The sequence below is a fragment of the Dendrobium catenatum genome, unplaced genomic scaffold (assembly GCF_001605985.2).
Source record: "Dendrobium catenatum unplaced genomic scaffold, ASM160598v2 fragScaff_scaffold_156, whole genome shotgun sequence".
NCBI lineage: Eukaryota > Viridiplantae > Streptophyta > Magnoliopsida > Asparagales > Orchidaceae > Dendrobium > Dendrobium catenatum.
The window spans coordinates 8,278,299-8,305,248 of record NW_021318618.1 but is presented as its reverse complement, the minus strand read 5'-3'; the positions used below and the strand labels follow the sequence as shown (position 1 = coordinate 8,305,248).

The 26,950-nt window shown below is 34.5% G+C and overlaps 1 protein-coding gene and 1 non-coding gene across 2 annotated transcripts; both read left to right on the top strand.

Annotated features, from left to right (window-relative positions):
- The first annotated feature begins 4,852 nt into the window (after positions 1-4,852).
- LOC110098994 (callose synthase 5) lies at positions 4,853-26,407 on the top strand. Its single transcript, XM_028692422.1, has 40 exons — positions 4,853-5,012; positions 5,146-5,242; positions 5,349-5,459; positions 5,587-5,715; positions 5,814-5,906; positions 7,275-7,366; positions 7,463-7,589; positions 7,675-7,812; positions 7,892-7,968; positions 8,062-8,146; positions 10,440-10,568; positions 10,704-10,818; positions 15,347-15,678; positions 15,861-15,913; positions 15,998-16,058; positions 16,149-16,230; positions 16,311-16,360; positions 16,443-16,529; positions 17,212-17,334; positions 17,420-17,514; positions 19,112-19,196; positions 19,280-19,440; positions 20,282-20,405; positions 20,812-20,906; positions 21,011-21,134; positions 21,208-21,359; positions 22,044-22,153; positions 22,266-22,391; positions 22,468-22,536; positions 22,615-22,804; positions 22,993-23,104; positions 23,172-23,291; positions 23,372-23,487; positions 23,576-23,659; positions 23,890-24,002; positions 24,085-24,314; positions 24,607-25,404; positions 25,525-25,575; positions 25,650-25,835; positions 25,906-26,407. Exons 3-40 carry the CDS (start codon positions 5,445-5,447, stop codon positions 26,134-26,136), a joined length of 5,160 nt encoding a protein of 1,719 aa, XP_028548255.1. The 5' UTR covers positions 4,853-5,012; positions 5,146-5,242; positions 5,349-5,444; the 3' UTR covers positions 26,137-26,407.
- On the top strand, positions 22,465-22,552 carry LOC114579025. Its single transcript, XR_003699903.1, has one exon. It is a non-coding gene; the product is annotated as a small nucleolar RNA J33 (small nucleolar RNA).
- Positions 26,408-26,950: the final 543 nt, after the last annotated feature.

The window sequence follows — 26,950 nt, the reverse complement described above, 5'->3', positions numbered from 1 at the left end:
GAACTTTATATTATTCCTCTCAATCCATAGGTGGCACACGATTGCATTGAGGGGGAGGAGAATAACACATTTTAATTTTAAGTTATTTTCCATTGGCATACCTCCAAGGTAAGAGATAGCTTGAGTAACGCATGGCGAGTATTATTCACAATAGTCAAGCTGCCTTTATACCACAAAGACTCTCTACTGATAACAAATTCATAGCTGCGGATCTGTTAAGCCACTTCAAGAAAAGCAAAAAGGGCAAGTTTTTATGTGCGAAATTTGACATTAAAAAGGCTTTTGACTCTTTTTCAAGGGTTTTTCTTTATGATAGAATGGCTCAAAAAGGTTTTCCCCTTATGTTCATCAACTGGATCAAAGCTTGCACTAAAGAGGTCAATTTCTCTATATGTATTGACCGGGCTCTAGAGGGGTTCTTTCCCTTAACTTCTGGGATTAGGCAAGGATGTCTGTTGAGTCCGCACTTGTTATGTATCATTATGGATGCCTTCTCTTGCCTAATTGACTCACCTTCTATGGCTGGCACTTTTGATGGGTCCACTTAGGACGACTTCCAAATATCCCATCTCTGCTACGCAAAGGACTTGCTCATCTTCGATAAAGCTGATAAACAGAATTGTGAAACCCTTATGGATATTCTCAATGTTTTTTCACAAAATTCTGGTATGCAATTAAATCTTAAAAAAAGTTACTAATCATCTTACCTAATACTCCCAAACTCAATAAAATTACTTATACTCTCCAAATCCCCAGCACCTTTTCAAAAATTTCATACCTAGGCCTACCTATATCTATAGGTAGGACTAAGGTTTCCGATTTCACTGCTTTGATTGATAAAATTACTAATCTGCTTTTAGGTTGGAAGGCATCTCTACTCTCTTTTGTAGGTAGATCTCAATACATTAAATTCACCATTGCAAATACGGTGGCTTACTGGATCCGTGGCATGATCTTACCTAAAACTACTATCAAAGTCATTGGGAAGTTATGCTCAAAATTTCTCTATTTTGGTCATAACAGCTATAAAAGTCTCCATCTTATTTCCTGGGCTAAAACCTACATGCCCTATTCCAAAGGAGGTCTGGGTATTCCTTCTCTTCAGGCGACAAGATTTGCGGTTAACTGTAGGATAATACACAGATGTTATAACACTACTCCTCTCTCCAATTGGATCAAAACTATATATCATTCACCTTGGAAACCCATCCAACCGGGAGATACATCCTTTTGGAAATCTATATGCTCCATTGCTACCTTGGTCAAAAAAGAATTTTAATTTCCATATTAACTCTTTTAGTCCTGTTGCTATCAGATGGGATCATTGGTGTGCTGGTGAAACTCTTACTGAAAAGTTTAACGACCCTCTCAGCTCTCCTTTGGCTGTAAACATTCTAGACTTGGAGACTGGATGACAAATGCTGGTTGGTCTATCCCTCAAACAATTAGTCTCAACATTAGAGAATATGCCGCCTCTATTGCTATTTCACCTTGTTCCAAAACTCATATTAGTTGGAAAAATTTTGACTATCCAGTTTTTAAGCATTTCTATTCGGAATACTTTGCTGATGAACTTAATGTGGATTGAGATTCCTTTATCTGACACAAAAACACTCTTTAAGGTATTCAGTATACACTTGAATGGCATTGAGGAGAGGATTGAAAACTGTTGATGCTTTATTGAAGAGAAACAACTATCCTAGACTAGCGATGTGTCCTCTGCCTTGAACCTTATGAATCGTTATCTCATGTGATGTTTGAATGTGACTATTCCTTTATTGTTCTTACAAGAATCATTCCTCTCTTCCAAACTTTTTTTACTTAATTATAATAGAAATTAGTCACCACTTAACCATCTTACCATCTTAAACACGGGATTATTACTTAAAAAAAGAAAGGAAAATGCTATTTCTCCCAGGATGCGTTGGTCCCAGTGTGGCCCCACCGCAGAACCTCCTTAACGGCCAACCGAATCCGGCCTCACCGCTCATCCTATAATTCCGCCACGTGTCCACCGTTTCCTCTCCTCCCAGATTAGTGCCCGCCAGACCGGTCCCGCAAGGACGACCCACTCGACCGGAGCGTCCCCAGCGCGTTATTTCTTCTCCCTGCCCTCTTCTTCCTCTCCTCCCGCTTATTATCTTTCTTTCTCTTCCTCTTCCATTTCCCGCTCGGAGATCACGATCTCGCCTATCGCCCCCCGCGAGAGGTTCATTTGAATTCGAATCTCTCTTAGATACCGCATTCAATCTCGATCTTCCATTTTCTCCTACATTTGAGATTAATTTATTTGAGATTTTTCGAACAAATGTGCAGGCGATCGGGATCTTGGCGGCGGGAAAAAAGAATTCAAAAAATAAGAAGGGGATCGCAATCGCATAGTCAGCTTGGTTTTTGCTGGATCATCTATGCCTAGCAAGTCTACCGGGTGGTAGAACGGAGCTCCAGGCATGGCCAATAACGATGCATTCAGTTCCAGTTCATCATCATCGGCGGCGCCTCCGACTGGACCACTGTCAGGGCCGCAAGGGCTTACACGCCGGCCGTCGAGGACTGCCGCGATGATGACGTTTTCGATGGAGGTGTTCGACAATGAGGTCGTGCCTTCGTCGTTGAGCAGCATCGCACCGATCCTTCGCGTTGCAGCCGAGATCGAAGCGGAACGACCCCGCGTTGCTTATCTATGTATGATTTGAATTTCTGCATCTCGATCTCATTTATAAGCGATCGGTTTCGGCTTTTATGATGACTGATTCATTGCGTTGTCCTGTTTTGTTCTATTTTATATTGGAATGAAATGTTGGCGGTGAGAAGGTCGGTTTTATGCCTTTGAGAAAGCGCATAGGCTCGATCCGAGCTCCAGCGGCCGTGGAGTGCGGCAGTTCAAGACTGCTCTCTTGCAGCGATTGGAGCGGGTAAGATTGCCGATCCTTCTCCTCTCTATGTTTTTCTTTTATTTGCTTATTTATTTTTTGCATGTTATTAATCTATATCATTCTTCTCCCGGTTACGCTACGTGAAGTTTGGCACATGACATTCGGTTGAGTTGCGAATAGCGGCATAAGCTTCAGGCCCACACTTTTCTCATTGATTTTCTAAATTCTAAAATATTATTGTTAGGATGATGTTAGCTACAGCTCAATTATGTTAATTAACAATGGATAATAAACAGCGAGCTAAAAGAACCAATAAAAAAGGTACAATTAAAGAAAATAGCTCAAAACAAAAAGGCTCAAATAAAATTAGCATACACTATTAAAATATGACCAAAGGGATACAACAGTATATATTGCAGTTAGAGCTAAGGATTTGAACATAATAGTTGGGATTTTCAGCTTTCACAATGTAAGCCAAGGATTTGAGATTTATGCATTCATATAAATGTTAATTTACAATTAAATTCTCTCAAATTCTTTAAGAAAATAAACAATCAGGATGAGAATATTGTCACTTAGTAGTTAGTACCTAAACAGTACCTAAGAAATCTCATTAAATGTTAGAACATAAATGTTTTTCAACTCTATGATATTCTAATTGGCCAATTTTGTGGCCGCTATAATCAATAAATGAGAATCTACTCAATTAGGACAACCTGAAATTAATGAATTCTTTTAATATATAAATTTAAGAATACAAATTTAGTTAAAATATTTCATTTGTGAGAAAATATACACAAATTCATTTAAAAATATTCTAGGCATAAATTCATTACAAATTTAAATATGCATTGAACAAGATAAATATTTTTATAACAGTTAGAACCAAATATATATGTACACACACTAAAACTCATAATATATAATGCTCATTTTTGTTAGTTTTTAATTATTGGCTCACATAAAACGTAATATTTGTGTAATATATAATTTTATGAACACATTAAGTATTTATACATCATGATGTAATATTACTATATTAGTCATATAATTTATTCTAAATGATTGATATTTAATTTATCAAAATCATTCATTTTAAATAACTGAAACTGAATTCATAAAAAAATGAGAGGATTTAGAAACAGCTGATGGATTCAATCTAAGTTTTTCAATGTAAATTAAATAGTTTAAAGAGATAATTGGTTGTTTAATTGTCATGATCAAATGAGAGTATTTAAAAATATAATCCAAAAGGCTATTTAATTTTTTTTTTATGTGGATTATCTTTTTACTATTTCAATCAACATTTTATAAAGTTTTTTATGAGACAGATTTCATTTGGGACAATTTTTTTGTTGTTTCTTAAAATAAATTTTTAGTATATAAATTAAAAATTTTATACTAAAAAGTTGCTTTAAGAAGCAACAACAAAGTCATCCGAAACAAAATCATAATTTTTTTTATATTTTCTAAGAAAACGATTTAATGAAACATAAAACGCTTTTCATGAAACAGATTAAATTATAATTTTTTTGATTATTTCATTCAAATAGTCCTTGACTTTATATTAGCTATTCACAGGCCCGTGACAGGGATAGAAAGATAAATCAATAACTAGAATCAAAAGCACTTGAACCTGTAACGTACAGTTTAGAAAAAAAATTAAAAACTTTGATAGGCTGATTTAAAAAAAAAGGCTGGAACAAAATAAACCTTACTCTTTATTCTTTAAAGGGACACTAGGCAGTTTATTATTATTTTTTGCTACCTGTATCATTTTTTTTTTTTTGCTTGAACTCCTTGTAAGATATTGTTCCCACTATTCCAACTGCTGGCAATATCTGCTCTCAAGGTAGAAATGTCCGTGAAAATGATTTTACTCCGCATCTCCATTTGCGGTGCCAATGTTTATGATCAGTTTTCTGGTCCAATTATGGGTTTACAAAGGAAAGTTAATGGGAACTTTACGTGTTCCATTTAGATAACTACCAAAATATTAACCTCTCTTTCTTAGGACAACGCGCCGAGCCTTTCGAAAAGGCTAAAGAAGAGCGATGCTCGGGAAATCGAGAGCTTCTATCAGCAGTACTATGAGCACTACGTTAGAGCACTCGATAGAGGAGAACAGGCCGATCGGTAAGCTTTATTCGCTCAAAAAAAAAAAAAAAAAAAAAAAAAAAAAAAAAAAAAAAAAACTAAATATATTCAAGCCCTAACGTCCTCCCTTTTACTGGTATAATATTCCTTTCGTCCCCCACACTCCTGACAGAGCTCAGCTTGGCAAAGCCTATCAGACCGCCGGCGTGCTCTTTGAAGTTCTTTGCGCTGTTAACAAGACCGAAAAAGTCGAAGAAGTCGCTCCCGAGGTGTGCATTCTGGCTTATCATGCCAGTGGTTAAGAAGATTAATCATGCATCTTACTCATTGATGTTTTCTCAAAATTTAACCAACTCTGTATGTTCCGTCACTCAGATCATCGCTGCAGCCAGAGATGTCCAAGAAAAGAAGGAAATATATGTGCCATATAACATCCTCCCTCTGGATGCTGCCGGTGCATCTCAACCGATCATGCAACTTGAGGAGGTATGACAATTTTCAAACTGCAATAGATAAAACAAATTATGACGCTCTCCAATTAGTTCAGTGCCAAAATTTTTTTATGGGCTTCATTCGAGCATTTCTACAGTTAGTAGTTACATTTCGTGAACAGATTAAGGCCGCCGTGGCTGCTTTGAAAAATACACGAGGATTGAACTGGCCATCTTCGTTTGATTCCCAAAGGCAGAAATCGGGTGATATGGATCTTCTAGATTGGTTGAGGACCATGTTCGGATTTCAGGTTTTTCATCCATATCTCAGTTGGAACTGTTTGTTTCCATTTAACTATATAAATGAACTTGGTCTTACCCTTCTTTAAATGTATTTCTATGTTTGCAGAAAGATAATGTCCGGAACCAGCGGGAGCATCTGATTTTGCTTCTTTCCAATGTTCATATAAGGCTATCTCCAAAACCTGAACCCCTTACCAAGGTGAGGTCCACTTTTTGAACTGTATTTTGTCATTATATCATTGTTAAGTATTTTTTTGAATGACAATAAAATAAAAAAAAAGATAACAAAAATACAAATGAAGAAACACTCAGATTCGTGTAAAAAATTCTAGAAGGTAGATTTACATACATACCACTCTATACTATTCTATTTACATATTTAATACCTAAAACTTTAATATTACATACATACCACTCATAGTTTATTTTCATATTAAATATTATTGATATAAATGAAATATATGAGTGTTAGGAAGGAAATATGAGTGGTATATTTGATATTAAAATAATATAGGGTGGTATGAATGTAATATTAAATTTTTTGGTGTTAGATATGTAAATAGGATGGTCTAAAGTGGTATGTATGTAAATTTCCCTAAACAATAATGTATAGAAGAGAAGAATTCACTATATCAAAAAAAGAAAAGGTAAAAGAGGAGAGTGATGGCCCACACACAAAATAAACAAAAATCATAATTATATGAATATAAAGATGTGCGAAAAAAAAGGGTTCATAGTACAGGAGTTGAGGCTCAATCCCTTCGCTATAACCAGTCTTAAAAAAAAAAAAATTTATCATACATGCTGCATTGCAAGCTTATTGGCCCAGTCCAAACAGAACTTTGATTACAAACTATAGCATTTTGAATGATCTTTGACAGGATGTACTATCATGTACTTCTTTGTTAAGCACACTAATGAGAAAAATCTGGATCAGCACAAACATATGATGTCCAAACATGTGCTTGAAGTTTGCAAATTGATTTCTCCTCCTATGTCATATGAGAATTTTAAACTGCCTGGCCAATGCTTTAGCTGGTATTGCAAACTTATCTTTTAATTAAGATGTGAGAAATTTGAACAACAAAAATCTTACCATAGCTGCATTGATTGGTTACTAGCACTGCCCAACTGTTAGGTGTTTATGATTTCCTGCTACTCCGTCCAGTAAATTCTGTGGGGATTTTTTTTTGGTTGTCTTCGGCAGAAAAAAAGTTATATGATATTAAAAGCAATTCTAAATCGTATTATTACATGCATCCATTCATCCTAAGCAGTTACCATATTGTAATAAAAAATAATTATTTCTATACCATGAAAGGTAGATGCTGTGGTATTTCTATAACTTTTTTCATTACAACCTGGCCAATTTCCATCATTCCTTGTTTTTCCATTAATATTCACCTAAACAAGCAACCATTATTGCCCTTTGAAATCGTGATGTTTACTGTTGTTTGCTGCGCTTTTGTATTTTCTTGTTTGCTGAATCTTGTATCATTTTGTCTGCTTTCCTTGACCATATTTTTTGCTGGAATTTTTGGTTGTTGCTGAACTACTTGCGCTACAGTTGGATGACCGAGCTGTTGATGCGGTCATGAATAAGCTATTCAAAAACTACAAAAAGTGGTGTAAATTTTTGGGACGCAAACACAGCTTAAGGTATCATTATCAATAAACCTTAATTCACTTGTTGGTTCTTAACTTTCATTGTAATGTCTTACATTATCTATTGCTGCTACTGTGCCATGATTTCAGGCTTCCCCAAGATAAACAGGAAGCTCAGCAGCGAAAGGTTCTTTACATGGGCCTTTATCTGCTTATTTGGGGAGAAGCTGCCAATATTCGCTTTATGCCAGAATGCCTTTGCTACATTTTTCACAATGTAAAGTTTATATTTTCCCTAATCCACACGCAAACGTCAGACCCATTTTGTTATATTTCATGTTATAAATTTTCTCTGCTTTCAGATGGCTTATGAATTACATGGTCTCTTGGCTGGAAATGTGAGCGTTGTAACCGGAGAAAACATTAGACCTTCATATGGAGGTGATGATGAAGCTTTCTTGAAAAAAGTCATCACACCTATATACCGGGTGATTGAGAAGGTATGTCCTTCCTCGGTAGTCTTAAATTCCTTAAGATTTTGCTTATTCGAGTAGTAAAGTGATGAGGTTGATTTGGCAGGAATCTAAGAAAAGCAACGATGGAAAAGCCCCACATTCAGCTTGGTGTAACTATGATGATCTCAATGAATATTTCTGGTTCGTAAAAATTCTTCATGCTACGCATGCTTAAGTCTAAATCTACTTGTATCATAATTCATTTATTGGAGTTATACATATGCATCCATCTAGGTCTCCTGATTGTTTTTCACTGGGGTGGCCTATGCGTGATGATGGTGAATTATTCAAATCAGTAGGCGAATCAAAGGCTAGGCAGGTAATACTAGAAAGTTTAAGTTTCATCCTTCACTTTACCTTCGTTTGGGACAACTTTCTTATTATTTTCTAAAACATTTTTTAGTACAAAAAATTCTTGAACTTAAATTTTTTGTTCTAAATGTTAGTTTGTTTGGAATCTGATTGTGTCGACCAATACGATTGTAAAACTACCTCAAACTGCAGTTTAATTTGTCTTGTTCATTCGGGGAGGTGCGGGGGATCCTCCTTGTCACAACTCAACTCAATTATGACAGGTCCCATCGTGTTGAGCTGTGACACACAAATCTCAAGATCTAATTTTGAAATGTTTTCAAATTCTCTTCCAATATTTATTTTAAATAAACTACAAACTCAGAGCTACTAAATTATTCAAATATTGAAAATAAACCCATCCATGAGATTTCTTTCATTTCATCAAAATGTTTAAACACTACAATACATTATTACAAATAAAAGTTACAGAATTGAATAATAAATTAGTCATGACTGTATAAAAAATCAAAAGAGAAATGCCTTTAAATTCAGTTCTTATCCTATACTACTAATCAACAATTTTATTTCCCTTCCCAGATCCTAAAAATCTGAACCAAAACCATAGTGAGCTACAATAGTTCAACAGGCTACACAAACTGATCTAAATTCCCAAATTCTTTTATTAAATATTTTGCTGAATATTTAAAAGCAGTTAAATGTGGTCTAATAAATCATTGTACTAAGAAATATAATAAGAGCATAGCAGTTATCTAATTATTTAAATAACAATATTGAGCAAATAAATAAATTAAAATTTTTAATGCAGTTTATATCACATTTCTCAGATCTAGACAAAATCTCTAAGGATTCTAGCCCCATATGACTCCCTTTTTATGCTTACAGCACAAGAATATACTCGTAGGCATCAGAATATGGCTCATAGCCGCCATAACATTCTTTATTGACATCAAATATTTTCTGACACAGATAGAATCTCAAAGGATTCTGGCATGTTATTTCTCCCAGCAGATATAATTTAATGAAATATGCATATTTTTATCATATTATAATAATTAAAATATAATTGAACATGTGTCAGAATTACACAGTTTTCTATAATGGTAGGTAACAAAAAACCTACTAAACAAAAAATGCACATTTTCAATAAATAATCAAATTATCATAGATCGTGCATAACACTATTTTAAGACTTTAATTGAACTACAACAATATTTTTCAACATCCATATAATTTTTTATTCAATAAAAACCCACAAATTCTAAAACCCCGGTTGTAAAATTTATAGAAAATATTTGAAATGTTAATAATCTTAATCATTATAACATATAAAAATTTACATTGTGAAAGTTTTACCAGCACAAAGTACGTTATCCCCATTTTTCGGTAACGAAAACAAAAATTTCATAGAAAAATTCAATAAAAATTGCATATTTTTAAAAAATGAGATAGGCATAAGGTGACCTATCTCGAGACGAATAAATTTTCCAACTGGGCTGATTGGTAAAAACGACTCTAAGACCTTTAAAATTAAGCTTTTCTCTCTCCTTTTCTTTTTTTTTTCTTTCCTCTATGCTAATAAATTCTTAGAAATTGGGTTTCGATAAATTATGTAAAGTAGAGAGGTATATTTATATTAAAATCATTTAAGGGTAAAAATGTAATTAAGCAATTTTTTTAATTTATCACACTCCCCTTGCTTGAGTTCAGGTGTACACAACTAAATTTTTTCTGTACAATGCCTTGACGCTGTGTACTTGAGCGCCTCTGCACTGCTCAGTTTGTTGGGAGAAATGACAGAGAGCATAGTGCCGCAATACTGTGCAGTGCCGCAGCACTGCGTGTTTTAGTGCTGCAACGCTCCAAATTGACACCGTAACGCTTCGAGATGGATTGGATAGTTATATTTTTTATTTTTTTTTAAGAGTGGCATCCATTGGTGTATGTTTATTGTTTTCTCTCATGTTTAGAGAGTGAGAATGGTGTAAGATAGAAGAGAAGCAAGGAGAGAGCGAGAGAGAAGAGAGATCTATACTTATTTCTCCCCATTTTCATAGTGGATTTCTTGGTGTGGTGTGACTCCATAGTTTTTTTTTTTCCTTCTGATTTTAGGTTTTTCTACGTTAAATCCCGGCGTCCTTTATTTTCCCCTGGTTTTATATTTTTCTTGTTTGTTTTGTTATGGCGTTTACTTCCATCCCCAACACTAAAAGCTGTTTTACAAAGAAATAAAAAAGTTGTCCCAAACGAAACCTTCATTGTCACATGACAAGTGTCATCATAGTACAATTTATCTGCAGGGTGAACATCCACCCCAGAAAACATCCAGCAAAAGCACTGGGAAATCATATTTTGTGGAGACAAGGACATTTTGGCATATATTTCGCAGTTTTGATCGTATGTGGACTTTCTATGCACTGGCATTGCAGGTATGCATAGCTGTTAACTTAATTTTTCCATTCATTTTCCTTATCCAATTTCGTCTGTGATCAGCAGTCAAATAACAAGCTGTTTAAGCACTTTTTACTAATAGAGTAAATTTACCAAATTTTGATATTTTTCAGGCAATGATAATCATATCTTGGGGTGGATATACTGTGAATGATATTTTAGACGAGGATTTCCTCTATGACATGTCCAGTATTTTTATCGCAGCAGCATTCCTTCGGTTTCTTCAGAGTATAAACTCTATTCAACCTTTTCTGTTTTTATGTGTTATAGTTTTCTGTATAATTTTCCACAGTATCACAGAGATTATTGTAATTGGTGGATGCTTCCCTTGTGGATGCGTAAAATCGATGCTAAATGATGAATATTGTGTACCTGAAAACAAGGAATTATACACCATCTTTCGGGTCCCGAGATTAACTGGAATTTCTCATGCCTTACGGTAGACAAGGAACAGATATTTTAACTCAGAAAAACTATCGGTGTTAACATCCAAAATTATTCAAATGTTAAATGAGCTTAAAGAGCTGTAGCGTTAATAAAAGTAGATAACAATTGTTGGTCTAGCACTCATTGTTTGATGCTGAAGGCAAGTTCCAAGGCTATACATTCTAATGTTCCATATAAAAAATTTGTTGGCCAAATTATTTAATTTTTCCAGTAATAGGCTGCATGTTGTTGCGTTGATCCTAAAGAGGATACAGTTTGTCAAGAAATCATATGCCCAGGCTTCTTAGCAATGATGAGGGTGTAATGAGATTCTAGCTTTCTTACCTAATGTACCTACAATCTGCTCATACTCTTAATGTCCCTTTTTATTGCTTTTAAGCTTCAATCTCGTGTAGCTTACTAATAATAATGAAAAGGGCTCATGCATGAATCCCATAATGATATAGGTTTAAAGCTTCTTGGGTGAAAGTTTGATAATGAATTAGGCGATTTATTATAGATATTGATTCAATGTTCATGCATTAATGACATGGTGAGGTGGGTATCAAGTTTGTTATGTGAAAGTTTGGAAATGAGTTGGGTGATTTTGCCTTAGGTTGTTTTAAATAGGTTTGGCATCTATTTAAGTTGATGCATGAAAGCTTAACTAGCATGGAAGTCTAAGATAATATTGAGTTTTTTTAGGAAGGAGTTTGGAAGGAATTGATAAGTTATAGAAGAGAGAGAATAGGATAGAGGAGAAACAAAGAGAGAAGGAAAACATATGAAGCTTTTCTCCAGGAGCTCAAAGTATCTTCTCAATGAACGAATCAATGATATCTATAAGTAACATATGATTGGTATTCATTTTTAGTATTTATTCAATCTTTTTTTTATTAATTCTTTTTAAAGTTATTTTCTCTTATTTTTCTTTAGAGACTTGAGGCTTCTCTTTTTATTAATTCAGCGAGTGTACTTATATTTTGAGAATGATTGGTGAGTATCCTTTGATTGTACATTATGATTGTTGCTCCTTCATTAGTGGATTGAATTCTCTCTTTGCTTTAGTAGATTTCAGCTTACTTACGCTAAATCATATAACTTTCAGTATATTCTTTTTTGTGATGCTTGCTCTCTTTTGAAATTACTTCATACTTGCTTATGTGTTTATGCTTTTATATTATAAAGTTAGGTGTACTCTTTCCTTAATATTTGTTTCAGAGCGGAGGTTTATTATGAATATAATGACTGTAAAGCTTAAGTTTAGAAGTTTGACCACTCAAAGAGTTTTGAACTTCGATGAAACTAGATGAATAGTGCTTTAGTCTAGGAGATATTTGTGAAGGCAGTCATAATGCTAACCAATACCGAAATCATGAGTGAAGAAGATGAATGAGAAGAATCTCTCAATGATTCAAGTGTGTTTGGAAGGTGAGGTCTTGATAAAGGTTTTATAGAAAACATTTGTAAATGAATTATGACTTACATTAAAGTCTTTTTATGTGACCAGAAGCCTCTCCAATAAAATCTAACATAAACAAACTTTACATGCTTTCCATATATGACAATACGCCTAATAAATCACCTATGAATTGAATTTAATTCATTGTTAAAGATTCGAGGAATATTGATGAATAAAATCAAGTTTTGTCATTGTTGTACTTTTTATGACCTTTTTACAAGTACTTTAGGGACACTTTGCTACGTGGACATAATATTAAAAACTTTGATGATGTGAAGTACTTATTATTTTTAAAAGAGGAGATTGTTGAGCTCGAAGGAAATGTTGAAAGTTTATTACATGATAGAAGGAGATTTATGAGCATAGGTCCCTTCCTCGTTTTGGTAGGAGCAACTTGAAGCAAGTTCAAGAATATTACTTGCTTTAATATGAGTAAAAGTTACATAAAGAGAAATTTTTTATATTTGGAAGATGAAAGAGAAGCACACAAATATTAACCGCAAGGAGGGGAAGTTAGAAAAAAGTAATTTTAGTTGCAAATTGGTTTGGTTCTAATAGTGGTGATAATCATATAGAGATTGATGAAGACTAGTGTAAAGACTATTTAAATTTGGACTCGTCTTGTCAAGTCACACTTATTCTATTTTGGGGATATTTTCTACATATGCAATGTTTTAGAGGCTACATTTATATGAGAAATAAAATTTATGCAAGATTGGGGTTCAAAACTATAAAGTTGAGGCCATACGATACTTTAACTATTTCACTTGATGGTGTCAGGTATGTACCAAATCTAAGAAATATCTATTATTCTTAAGTGCTTTCTATGTTTTATGGTATATGTTTTTTTATGATGTTAATGGTCTTATTGTTTGTGAGGGTGCTTTGATTGCTTAAAGTCAAAAAGAGTTGATGAACTCTATGTGTGTAGAGTACAACATTGAGTGCTAATGTATTGGATTCCACAACTTCGTTGAAACATCATTATTTGGAGAAGTAAAGTAGAGTTAGTTTATAGTCTATATGAAACTTTCCATAACAAATTAAGGCACATGTTGAGGCTAAGATTTTAAAGGTGATCAAAAAGATGATTTTTGTGTTGCACAATTTGTCTCAATGCTTAGATGTACCATTGCAACGTTTAAGGCGATGATGCAACTACTTCAAGGGTAAAAAAATATAGTATGTCGGCGATCAAGTTCAATGGTACTGCTTGGAACATTTGTGTTGCATTAATCTTTTGTAGGTACTTAATTCAATTGACACTCAAGTAAAAATTGCATTGTGTTGAGCTACTTGTGGCTTTGTGAGCTTAGAGTGATTGGTTTGGAGATGAGGAGTCAGTTTTTTTTCGTAATATGTAGTTAGGGGAAAGATTTTTTAGGTATTTACTCGATATTATTTTCATGCATTAATCACATGGTGAGATATGTTTCAAATTTCTTATATTAAAGTTCAAAAATATGTTGGGAATTGAATCTATATGCAAGCATTGATTAGATGGTTAGGTAGGCATAGAGCTTTTTGTGTGAAAGTTTGATAATGGATTAGGTGATTTTGTGTAAGTTAGGTGGTTTTACGTTGGGTTATTGTATAAAAGCTTGATTGGCGTGAAAGCATGAGGTAATATTGAGTTTTCTTTGTACGAATTGAAAAAAAAAATGACGAGAGAGAGAGAGAATAAGAGAGAGAATGAGAAGAAGAAAGAAGACAATTACAAGAAGTTCATTTTTAGAAGTTCGGAGTATTATCTTGATGAACTGATGGTACCATTTTGAAGAATTTCTGATGTGGATTTTCCAATATTTGTTTAGTAATCTTTTTTTTTGTTCTCTCTCATAAGTTATTTTCTCTTATTTGCCTTGAGAACTTTGTGCTTTTTTTTTCCTTTGTTGAAAAAGAGTGCATACAGGTTTTGAGAAGGATTGACGAGTGTCCTTTTATTGTACATCACGATTGGGACTTCTTCATTGTTTGATTTGGTTCTCCTTCTTCTTTCAAGAATGCACAGCATAAACATGTGAATTTTGTTGCTCTCTTTTTCGTGACGCTTAATCTCTTTGATAATTATTTTTGTAGTTCATGATACTTGATCCTTGGTTGACTCATTCATCTCTGTAGAATGAAGTTAGATGTACTCTTTCCTAATAGATGGAAGTTAATCACGAGTAGTCAACTAAGAGGAAATTCTGCTCAGGCTGAAAAAAGCCCAATCATATCATACAGCAAAGTCTCTCTCCTTTAACCCTTTGTTGTATCTCATTATCATTTAAGGGAAATAAATTCGATAAAATATCCTTGTGATTATGTTTGCGGGAATGCTTTTACAAAAACAAAATACAAGATGCTGATTGCAGTCAATCAAACTTTGAATTAGATTTATGACCGAAATATTTTAACATTTTATTGAAGGTATATTTATAAATGCTGATAAAATTTTCAGGCTCCTTAGCTATCCCATTTGCATATTTGTTTCTCCTGTCTTTAGCATATGAAAGGACCTGAGCATTCTATGTGTGTTCCCTTAGATTGAATTACTGACATATGATTCTTTCCTCATCCTTCACCTTCACCCATAATCATATACTTATGTCGGTTTTAGCGTATTTGGTTGTTTTAAACATTAAGAGGTCCAACCTTTTATTATTCTCTTCCACATAAATGAATGCTTCTTTGGCGGAAAAAAATGTTCAAAGCATTAAAAAAGGACGTCTTGGCGTGGTCATAGATGAGCAACCTCTAGATCACAGTGACTAGTTACATTCAATGTTTACAACTCTTCTCAATACATCATCAACCTGACTTTCCACTTACTGATTTTCTTTTATGTTCACTATCAGAAGTTTACTTTTCTTCATCTAATTTCAGGCGTGTTGGACCTTTTTCTCAATTTTCCTGGGTATCATAGATGGAAGTTTACTGCTGTGATGAGAAATGTTCTAAAAACAATTGTCAGTCTTGCATGGGCTGTTATTCTTCCACTTCTATACATGCGTTCCGGATCACCAATCACTTTACCGGTTGACCTACATAAGTGGCTCGGTCAAGTTAAGGGGTTGCCACCGGTATACTTGATGGCGGTTGCATTGTACATGCTTCCAAATCTATTAGCTGCAGTGCTTTTTATATTTCCAATGCTCCGTCGGTGGATCGAAAACTCTGATTGGCATGTCGTCAGGTTTCTTTTATGGTGGTCTCAGGTGCTGCTTCTATACTCATCTCATCTTACTGGATCTGTAATTTATTGAATATTTGGTGCACAATTCTTCCATGGTTTATGCCTATAATCGATGAATAAGGCCAAGCATGCTTCATTTTATCTTTTTCTCCTCTTTGGTAATGGTTTATTTTTTACTATTAATTATTTACTCACCATTTGCAGCCTAGAATATATGTTGGACGGGGTATGCATGAAAGCCAGTTTACTCTTTTCAAGTAAGGTTTTAATCAGGAAAATACAATTAGCTATTCTATCATCTTCTGTCATATTGGTATTTTCGTAATGTCTTCTCATTTCAGGTATACTCTATTCTGGCTGTTGCTGTTGGCTTCCAAATTTGCATTTAGTTACTTTGTTCAGGCATGCTTTTTCCTTGTTAGACATCAAGTAAATGAATCAAAATTGTTATTCCTCTTTAATTCTTTTTTTAAATTTCTATTTTTCTTGCAGATTAAACCTCTAATCAAGCCAACGAAAGATATAATGAAAGTTCACAATATTCGTTATGCTTGGCATGAGTTCTTTCCAAATGGTACTTATTTCATTTAATTCCTCTGGTATTAGAACTTGTGGTATGTAGTTTCCATATTACTGATTCTACTATCTATACAGTTAAAAACAATATCGGTGCTGTAGTATCACTCTGGATCCCTGTAATTTTGGTAAGCTTTATTAATTTTACAGTAATTAGTGCTTTTTGTTTTCAGTAATGGTTCCTTTTAACACTGAGCAACTTTATTGCAGGTTTATTTTATGGATACCCAGATTTGGTATTCAATTTTCTCAACTTTTTATGGAGGTGTTTCTGGAGCATTTGGTCGACTTGGCGAGGTAATACATCTGCATACTGAAAATTTTGTTGGCTACACTTTTGTAAATCATCAGCTCACCTTATTCCAACTATTTGGTGTTTTTAAAAACCCTTCATACATTTGACATAAAACATGATTTCAAATAGGTGAAATGATTGATATGAAAAGTTTAAAATTTTGTTGTTTTTCCTTGAAAAGCTAAACATTCTTAACATAATTTTCATGTTTTTTGTCTTGACTAATCTCATTGAGTTCTCATCTTGATAAATCCTTCTGAATGCTAAACGGGATGGGGTAATGAATGCAAGCAGGTAAAGTCCTCTTGAAGCTGGACATAATAGGTATACGAATTTTTTCATTTGGGGAGAGGAGGCTCACCAAGCCATGAGTTAGTCTAAAGAATTGTGAGGAAATTTATCTATTCATGACGAAAAGAAGCACAGAAAAAAAATTCAGGGATTTTATGCTATAGAGATCTGCCTGTTTGCTTTTGAAGTTACTATCCTGCTGGGGTCCCTTCACCTTGATGAAACTTTCAACGCAGAGAAACAGTTTTCTGCACATTTTACTATTATCCTGTTTTTGCTTCTTTATACAATATCAAAATTTTTTTGGTATTAGTGCTCACAGAATTTCAATATTATATAGATTCTTCTTAAAGTGTTACTGGTCGTGTGACAAGTTTTTTTTTTCTCTGACAGATACGGACACTAGGCATGCTGAGATCACGCTTCCATTCCTTACCTGGAGCTTTCAATTCTTGCTTGGTGCCATCTGACAAGAGACAAAAAAGGGGGTTTTCTCTGTCAAAACGCTTTGCGGAGGTACCATTAATACTTGATGAATTCCTTCTTATGGAGTTAGAATACATCGAATGGTTGATTATCTATTTTCCCCTTTTTTTTCTAGGCTTCACCAAGCAAGAGAACTGAAGCCGCAAAGTTTGCTCAGTTGTGGAATGAAATCATATGTAGTTTTCGAGAAGAAGATCTTATAAGTGACAGGAAAGGCTTCTGATAAAACTATTGGAAAACATTTAATAGGATATTAAATTACTTTTCGCTTTCTCTGTTGTTAATTATCATGCAATAACCTTGTTAGGATAGTAATAAAAATTTGAGTAAAAATCAAACGAATATGATAGAACTAACACAACAAAGATCATAAAAACACATGACAGAAGTTTGTGGTGTTCAGTGAAATATATTTATGTTTATGACCATTCAAATATTGAATAATCCACTAAATTTCAAAAGGGATACTTGAGATATTACACTTAATAATATGTTGGAGGTAAAAACAAAGATATTACTTTGTCTATGTTAGCAATTGAGAGAGAACGCAGTTAGTTGTTGCAAACATTTAGTGATGGAGTTAGAGAGGAAGATATTTTGTTGTTGCTTTCTTTTTTTTTTCCCCCTTTTTTGGCTATAAGAGTCCAAATATGAGCTTCTTCTACTATGGTTAAAAGCTTGTCTTGATGAAATTGAAATCAGCAGCATCTATATCTTGAAGATGCAATAGACTTCCATCCTACTATCCTAGCACCTGAAAGACTTTTCAATTTATTCTTCTTGTTTATCCGCTTTCATCCTATTTTTCTCTTTTCACTCTATTTTCTCGTGGTTTGAGATTTTAAGATTTTATGGGTCAAAATAATTAAATATCAAAATTTAGGTGTTAGACATGTAAATACATTAAAATTGTGTGATATATATCCCCTTTTGCTAAAATACAATATTCACAAAGCTTGTTTATCTATTAAATTCCACTCTTCCTAATTGACAAATTGTGGCTTTACTCCCTCCCTTCAGTATTCGATGAAACTTTCTCTAGTTTAGTTAGTCCTTTATGTACACCTTACAGAACTTGAAGTACTTGCCACAAACTTGTTGATGTTGATCTTATTATCTTCTATGCAAAAATCTGTAAGCTTTCTAGAACAAAACTTTAATATCAATTGCTAAGATAGTAAAAAGTATTTAAGCAAACATCAAATGAATATGGGAGAACAAACACAACAAAGATCACAAAAACACACGTCATATAAGTTTACATTAGTTAGTGAAATTCATTTCTGCTCACGATTGCACAGAAATTGAATAATTCAGATAATGCTTCATATAAAGCTGAAGATAATAACAGAGATAACACTTCGCCCATATCATTCATCGAGAAACAACGCAATAACCTGCCATGAAGATGATGGCTGGTCGTGGAGAAAAAAGTGTTTTTGTTGTTGCTACTCTCTTCCTTTCTCTACTATAAGAGTCCAAATATCCCCAACTATAGCTGAACATTTCATCTCTTGATGGAACCGAAACCAACAACACCTTCATCCTGAAGCGGAAGTCTTCCCTCCTGCAAGCACAAAAAAAAATCTTCTTTTGTTTTCTAAGCGACAACCCCTTTCCCAACTCACTTTATTTTCATAAGATTTCTCAAAGTTTATATAAGATCTCTTCAAAATATTTTAATTAATACAAGATCTTCAAATATATCTATATATCATAAAATGATTTAATCATTTCTTAAGAAGATTTTATCTAGAAGAAATTTAAGCTCCACGTGCTTAACATATCGCTTATTGTAATGATTCAGGGAGATGGACCTTTTGCTAGTTCCATATTCATCAGATCCCAGCCTCAAGATGATACAGTGGCCGCCATTCTTGCTTGCTAGCAAGGTTTTTGTCAATAATCGTTTGTAGGATTTTTCTGAAAAATGTTAAATATATTGGAGTTGTTAATCCTTTTTTAATTTATGCAGATTCCAATTGCATTAGATATGGCAGCCGAATTTAGGTCAAAGGATTCTGATCTATGGAAACGAATATGTGCTGATGAGTACATGAAATGTGCTGTGCTTGAATGTTATGAATCTTTCAAGCTTGTGCTCAACCTTTTGATAATTGGTGAAAATGAGAAAAGGTATGGTGTAAAACTTTTTTGTAAATGATCTCGAACTCTGGAAATCATTTGCATTTGTGAAGATTACTCTAGGGATCTGAAGAAAATGATTATTTCACCTTTTTTTTTTGGGTACTTTAACTCAAAGTTTAAGTATTTCATCCAAGGACCTGTGCTCTTCTATAAGCTCACATCAACTCCTCATGAACTAGAAATTTCAATCGCCATTTCTTTTCTTCTTTGTGCACCCAATAGTTTAGGTGGCGTTTATTAAGACGCTTACTGCAACAAATTGTTGATATTTCATTATAACTCTCTCAGATGCACATGCATATCTTTATATGGTTATGCTGCAATATGGTTAGCTTGTTACTGCCAGTACTTCATCTCCACTTCTTTTGTGAATTTTCCCTTCTTTGAGGTTGCTGTTCTGCCCAGTAGATCCATGAAAATCGGTACTTCAAAATTCTTCAATTTTTTTATTGTAGATTTAACGATTATTCTTTTGCAAAATACATAATTACCACAATTCTAAATATCTAACATAAAGTCAAGTGGTTCACTTTCCAATTATTCTACTGAACATGGATTTATCACCATGTTACAAGGATACAGAATATAGTCATCAGTTCTTGGTAACATGATATATTTGTCCTTGTCCTGCTTAAAAATCATCCAAATCTACCTTATCTTTATTGTAAATGTTATTTTTCAATAGCAATGAATCTTATCCTACTTATCTGGTTTGTTTTTTGCTCCATCTTTATGTGTTATTTCTATACTATATGATTCGGTAGAGGTTAGCATTAACTAACTTTGTTGATTATTCTCAACGTGTGTTTTTAACAAATTGTTTTGGCAGGATAATTGGCATTATAATCAAGGAGATTGAAGCTAGCATTGCAAAAGGATCATTTCTAGCCAATTTTCGGATGAGTGCCCTACCAACACTATGTAAGAAGATTGTTGAGCTTGTTGGCATCTTGGTGAGTTAATGTTTATAATTTCTGTTTAGAGGCAACAATAATATCTCAGAAGATATTGGAAGATTATTTAAGCACATTCCAAGTTCTCATATGCTTGTTGATTGTTTTGAAGTACTCATGCTTGCATGTAGATTCCCAGGGATGGAACAGGGAGAGTTTAGGGTGGGCAATTGTCCATCCCGGTTTTTTTTTTCTTAGTAGAATAAACATTTTAACTATTTTGTCTGCCTTCAATAAATGCAATTGCCTTTAAATTCTAAGAAAAAAATTTATTTTTCTATTTCATATATAAAATTATAAATTACACAATTTTATTTTGTCCACCTCAAAAGAGAGGTTAGTTCCACCCCTATTTCCCATCATGATGGTATGAAATATTTGACCATTTGTGCTTTCTATATTATAGAAAGAAGGTGATGCATCTAAGCGTGATAGTGTGGTGCTGTTGTTGCAAGACATGCTAGAAGTTGTTACGCGTGATATGATGGTCAATGAAATTCGGTTTGTGAAAGATAACTTATTGAATTCTTGAATCTTTAAGACTCAAATTTTTTTGTTACATGTAGCGTATTATTCTCTTGACTATTCTCATATGCTGTGATCAGCGAATTGGTCGAGCTTGGCCATGGCAACAAGGAGTCAGTCCCTCGACGGCAACTTTTTGCTGGTACAGGTTCGAAGTCTGCTATATTGCTCCCTCCAATGACTACAGCGCAATGGGAAGAACAGGTTGGTATCATTCGGAAACAATTTCAATTTTCAGAAGTGAAGCAACTGATTACTTGTATTCATGTCTTTGTAGATCAAGCGCCTATATCTCCTCTTGACAGTGAAAGAATCTGCCATAGATGTGCCTACAAATCTTGAAGCTCGTAGAAGAATAGCATTTTTCACCAACTCTTTATTTATGGATATGCCACGGGCACCTCGAGTACGCAAAATGCTGTCATTTAGGTTTGTTTCGATGTTCCCTGCAGGTTACCAATTGCATTATGGAGCATATGATGCATATCATAATAGTTCTTGTAGGAATTAAATTCACTTTGCAGAGTAAAACAAAAATTTCTGTAGGCACCTTTTGTACTTGGGTTTTTTGTCTGTTAGCTGTAAGCTCATTGTTGCGGAAACCATGACATCCGATGATTATAAAGAAACTTCAATTCCCTACAGCATATTTTGTGGTGTTCGCATGTGCATAAACGGATATACAACATACATAGTTCTATTCGTTCATGTATTTTTCATTACTGCATTTGCATGCCTATTTAATGAAACAATGCCTAAATGGATATAGGGAGAGGAGTGGTGGTGGGAAGTTAGTTCCTACACAAATTTCTTTCTTAAGAGCTATTATTCATTTTAAAAACATCCCATTATTTTCTACTGCTTAGTTGAAATAGAAGAATTTGGGTTTTGTGCACCATCTCTACTTAACAGCACTGGTTCTATTTGTTTGAACATCTTTTTTTATAATGGTTCGACTTTATTAGAAAGTATCACGTTAATGATGCAAGATTCATTACTTACATGAATGATGCCTGTTTTAGTATTATGCTGTCAAAAAAATTTGTTAAACATCAAGATTTCAAATACCATTCTTTTCTTGTGGTCAATAACTATATGACATGGTGTTGGCAGTGTCATGACACCATACTACAGTGAGGAGACTGTATATTCTAAGAGTGACCTTGATCTGGAGAATGAAGATGGTGTATCCATCATATTTTACCTACAAAAGATCTTTCCAGGTAAAATTGTTGAGTTTAATTGTAATCTACTGGTTATTAATATTAAAATTTTTTTAGGTTTCATTCCTCACTGCTAACTTCGTTGATGTGACCAATCCATCTATTTCTATAGATGAATGGAACAATTTCATGGAGCGAATAGACTGTAAAAAGGAGAGTGATGTTTGGGCTAATGAAGAAAATATCTTGCAACTTCGTCATTGGGCATCTCTGAGAGGCCAAACACTTTGCAGAACAGGTGCTTAGTTGGTTATCTAAATACTTCAGAAAATCATATTACTTAGGTTCTGATCATAGTGTTTATGCTGTTACAGTTAGAGGAATGATGTATTACCAAAGAGCACTTAAGCTTCAAGCTTTTCTAGACATGGCTTCTGAAAGTGGTAAGAAAAATAGCTGACATGTTTCTTGTGGATGAGAAATGTTCTTTTCAGGGACACTGATCTTTCTATATCAAACAGAAATTTTGGAAGGATACAAAGCAGTGACTGAGCCAGAGGAAGAAGGAAAGAGGAGCCAGAGATCTCTTTCTGCACAACTAGAGGCAATAGCAGATATGAAATTCACATTTGTTGCAACTTGTCAAATTTATGGCAATCAGAAACAATCTGGCGATCGCCGTGCAACAGATATCCTGAACCTGATGGTCAAGTAGGTTCATTATTCCATCTCCCAGATATCAAATAGAATTTTCCATCACCTTATAATTGAAATATGCCTTATAATTTTCCATTGTTTCTAAATTAGTAACTTATAGAAACTAATGCTCGTATTATAAATCTACGCTCCTTGTATCATTTAGTAACATCTGGAAACTAATAATTATGCTATAAATTCAGTTTTCCATCACTCCGTGTAGCATATATTGATGAAGTTGAAGAACGAGAAGGTGGCAAGGTAAAGAAGGTCTACTATTCTGTGCTAATAAAGGCAGTTGATAATCGTGATCAGGTAATTACTAAAACAAATGCACAAAACTAGATCTATGGTAAGCTGTTCTAACATTTCTTAAAAATAGGAAATCTACCGCATCAAATTACCTGGAGCAGCAAAGATTGGTGAAGGTAAGCCAGAAAATCAAAACCATGCAGTTGTCTTTACGAGAGGGGAGGCTCTTCAGGCAATTGATATGAACCAGGTTTTTTTTACTTAAATTGCTCATTTATATTGTAGTTGTGGCCTCACATAGATTCTAACTAGTATCTCAAACTGCTTAAGGATAACTATTTGGAAGAGGCTTTAAAAATGAGGAATCTTTTAGAGGAATTCAATGAAGACCATGGATTGCGCCCACCAACCATTCTTGGTGTACGTGAGCACATTTTTACAGGAAGGTAAAGCAATATTAGCTTCAATACCTTAATATTGTCTGGCATAAAGATTTAAGCAAACGACTTAATTAGTGATTCTACCTAATTACAGTGTTTCATCTTTGGGATGGTTCATGTCAAACCAAGAAACAACTTTTGTAACAATTGGACAAAGGGTTCTTGCTACTCCACTAAAGTGAGTTTCTTCCTTGTAATGATTTACTTTTGATCTGCTGCCAGTGAAAATTCTTCAAATTTAAATGGATGCATAGATATTAAAGAATATGGCTTTGTGAATCATCAAAACATAGATATGCAATTTGGTAATAAAAAATATTGGGATAACAATCACATTAGAAAGTAAGCCATAAATTGACTGTAGCTCAGGTCATGATTAATGTGAACATCCTGTTCATATCTGCTCAGGGTCCGCTTCCACTATGGACATCCAGATGTATTTGACAGAATTTTTCACATCACTAGAGGTGGCATAAGCAAAGCTTCTCGTGGAATCAATCTGAGTGAGGATATCTTTGCAGGTAAATATTTGTCACTCTTATTTGTTTAACTAAAATAATCCTTTGCAAATCACTAATTGCAAAAGCACATATTCATTTTCAGGATTCAACTCGACTTTAAGGCAAGGAAATATCACCCATCATGAGTATATTCAGGTTGGGAAGGGCCGTGACGTGGGACTCAACCAAATCTCCCTGTTTGAAGCAAAGGTTGCATGTGGCAATGGGGAACAAATACTTAGCAGAGATATCTATCGCTTGGGCCACCGGTTTGACTTCTTCCGCATGCTTTCTTGCTACTTCACGACTATAGGGTTCTATGTCAGCTCAATGGTAACTTCTAGTCCTCTTCTGCCTTTTTGCCTAGAAAAAATTAGGGAAACAACAGGAAATTCTATCATTTTAGAAGAAAAATATAATGTGATCATCATTGCCAAGTCTAGAACATGAACCACAAGAGGATGACTAAAAACTAGATTTATTTATGGTTAAAATACCAATGGAATTATTTGAAATGAACATTTATTGATTTCATCATACCATTCATTGCTATGATTACAAAAAGGCTGCCTGCCTTAGTTTATATATTTGTGTATTTTCTAAATTATTCCGCATGAACATGCAGATGGTTGTTATCATAGTCTACCTTTTCCTCTATGGCAAACTTTACCTATCATTAAGTGGGCTTGAGGATGCCATTATGAAGCAGGCATTGATGAGAGGAAATAATCCTCTGAAGGTTGCTATGGCATCTCAATCTGCCGTCCAGCTTGGTTTATTGATGGCCTTACCCATGGTCATGGAGATTGGGCTAGAAAGGGGATTCAGAACTGCATTGGGCGACATAATCATCATGCAACTTCAACTGTGCTCAGTGTTCTTTACATTCTCGCTTGGAACAAAATCTCATTACTTTGGGCGGACAATCCTCCATGGCGGAGCAAAATATAGAGCTACTGGACGAGGATTCGTCGTGCGACATGTAAAGTTTGCAGAGAACTACAGGATGTACTCAAGAAGTCATTTTACAAAGGGTCTGGAACTTATGCTGCTGCTAATTGTTTATCAGATCTATGGATCTGCAACTACTGATTCAATAGCCTTTATACTTCTCACTATATCCATGTGGTTCCTTGTTGCCACCTGGCTTTTTGCGCCATTTCTTTTCAACCCTTCCGGCTTTGAGTGGCAAAAAATAGTTGATGACTGGGATGATTGGAGCAAGTGGATAAATAGCCGTGGAGGGATTGGCGTCCCTGCCAACAAGAGCTGGGAATCATGGTGGGAAGAAGAGCAGGAACACTTGAGTTCAACCGGAATACTTGGGCGCCTCTGGGAGATCTTCCTTTCACTCCGATTCTTTGTCTTCCAGTATGGCATTGTGTATCATCTTCATGTCTCCAACAGCAGCAAAAGCCTCATTGTACGTCCTTAAACCACCCCAAACCTTTCAAATCACCAATTCTTTCTGGAACCTCTCCTGCTATCATCATGTTATTATTTTTTCCACAATCCAAGCCTTATATTTTCTCCTTCATTACAGGTTTACGCCCTTTCGTGGTTGGTGATTGTTGCTGTGATGCTCATCTTGAAGGTAAATTTGTTGCTTAAGATTCTTCTCCATGGCTTCTATACATACAGCTGTTAAATCCGTGCTGATTGCTACAGGTGGTCTCCATGGGCCGGAAGAAGTTTAGTGCCGACTTCCAACTGATGTTCAGACTCCTGAAACTATTTCTCTTCCTCGGTTGCATTGGAACTGTCTGCATCCTCTTCACCCTCCTCAATCTGACAGTCACAGACATTGTGGTCAGCTTCCTTGCATTCATGCCAACAGGCTGGGCCATCCTCCAGGTGAGATATTTTTAAGCCTTTTTTGGAAAGATATATTAGAATTTTACAAAGCTTAGTGTTGTTGGATCAGATATCACAAGCATTGAAGCCAGCGGTGAAGGCATTTGGACTTTGGGGTTCGGTGAAGGCTCTTGGTCGTGGGTATGAGTATATGATGGGGCTTGTGATATTTACACCTGTTGCAGTCCTGGCATGGTTCCCATTTGTTTCCGAGTTCCAGACGAGATTGCTCTTCAACCAGGCTTTCAGCCGTGGGCTTCAGATCTCTCGTATCCTCGCTGGTGGCAAAAAGCAGAGGTGAGGCAATCAAGAATGAGACGAAGATTTTATTGTCCAGTATTGCATTGCATTTACATTATAATAAGTTTTGCGGCTGCAATCTTTGAGTGAAGGGAGCAGCCATGCCAACTGCAGCACCATTCTTTGATTTTTTATTTTTATTTTTCTTTTTGGCTGTTGCCTGTGTTTGCATGCAGTATGTAATATGAACTATCAATACACATGATATTAATTGGCCATAAGTACCTTTTTTTATAATAATGAGTAATAAACTTTAAAGCATATTTGAGAAACAATTTGCTCTATCCAGTAGGCTATTACAGCGCTGGAATAGTATAGTTCCATACTCCTGGACAACTTGGTTTATTTGGCTGAGGTTGAACCAAAAAAAAAAAAAAATAAAACCAAAAGAAGAAAGAATTTGGATGCATATCAGATTCATCGTTGGCAATGCTCGACCCATGAACTCCTACAGTATGTGATTTTTGTCTAAAAAGGAACTTTCCAATGTATCTCTCATCTCTCTAAGAAATAAATGCCAAACATAAACAGTCAAATTTATCTCTCTATTTATATATATATAACTCTAAATTCAAAAGAAAGTATTAACTGATTATTTAAATTGATGTTTATAAAAAGGGGATTTACATACATACTATTTTATTTTATACTATTTATATATCTACCACCTAAAATATTAATATTACATGACTACCACTCATATACAATTTTAATATCAAATATACACTTCTTTATTTCATTTCTATCAATCATATCATCCCATAAATTTTAATATTTCATTACATGCACTCATATTTGTTCTATGGATGGTAGAT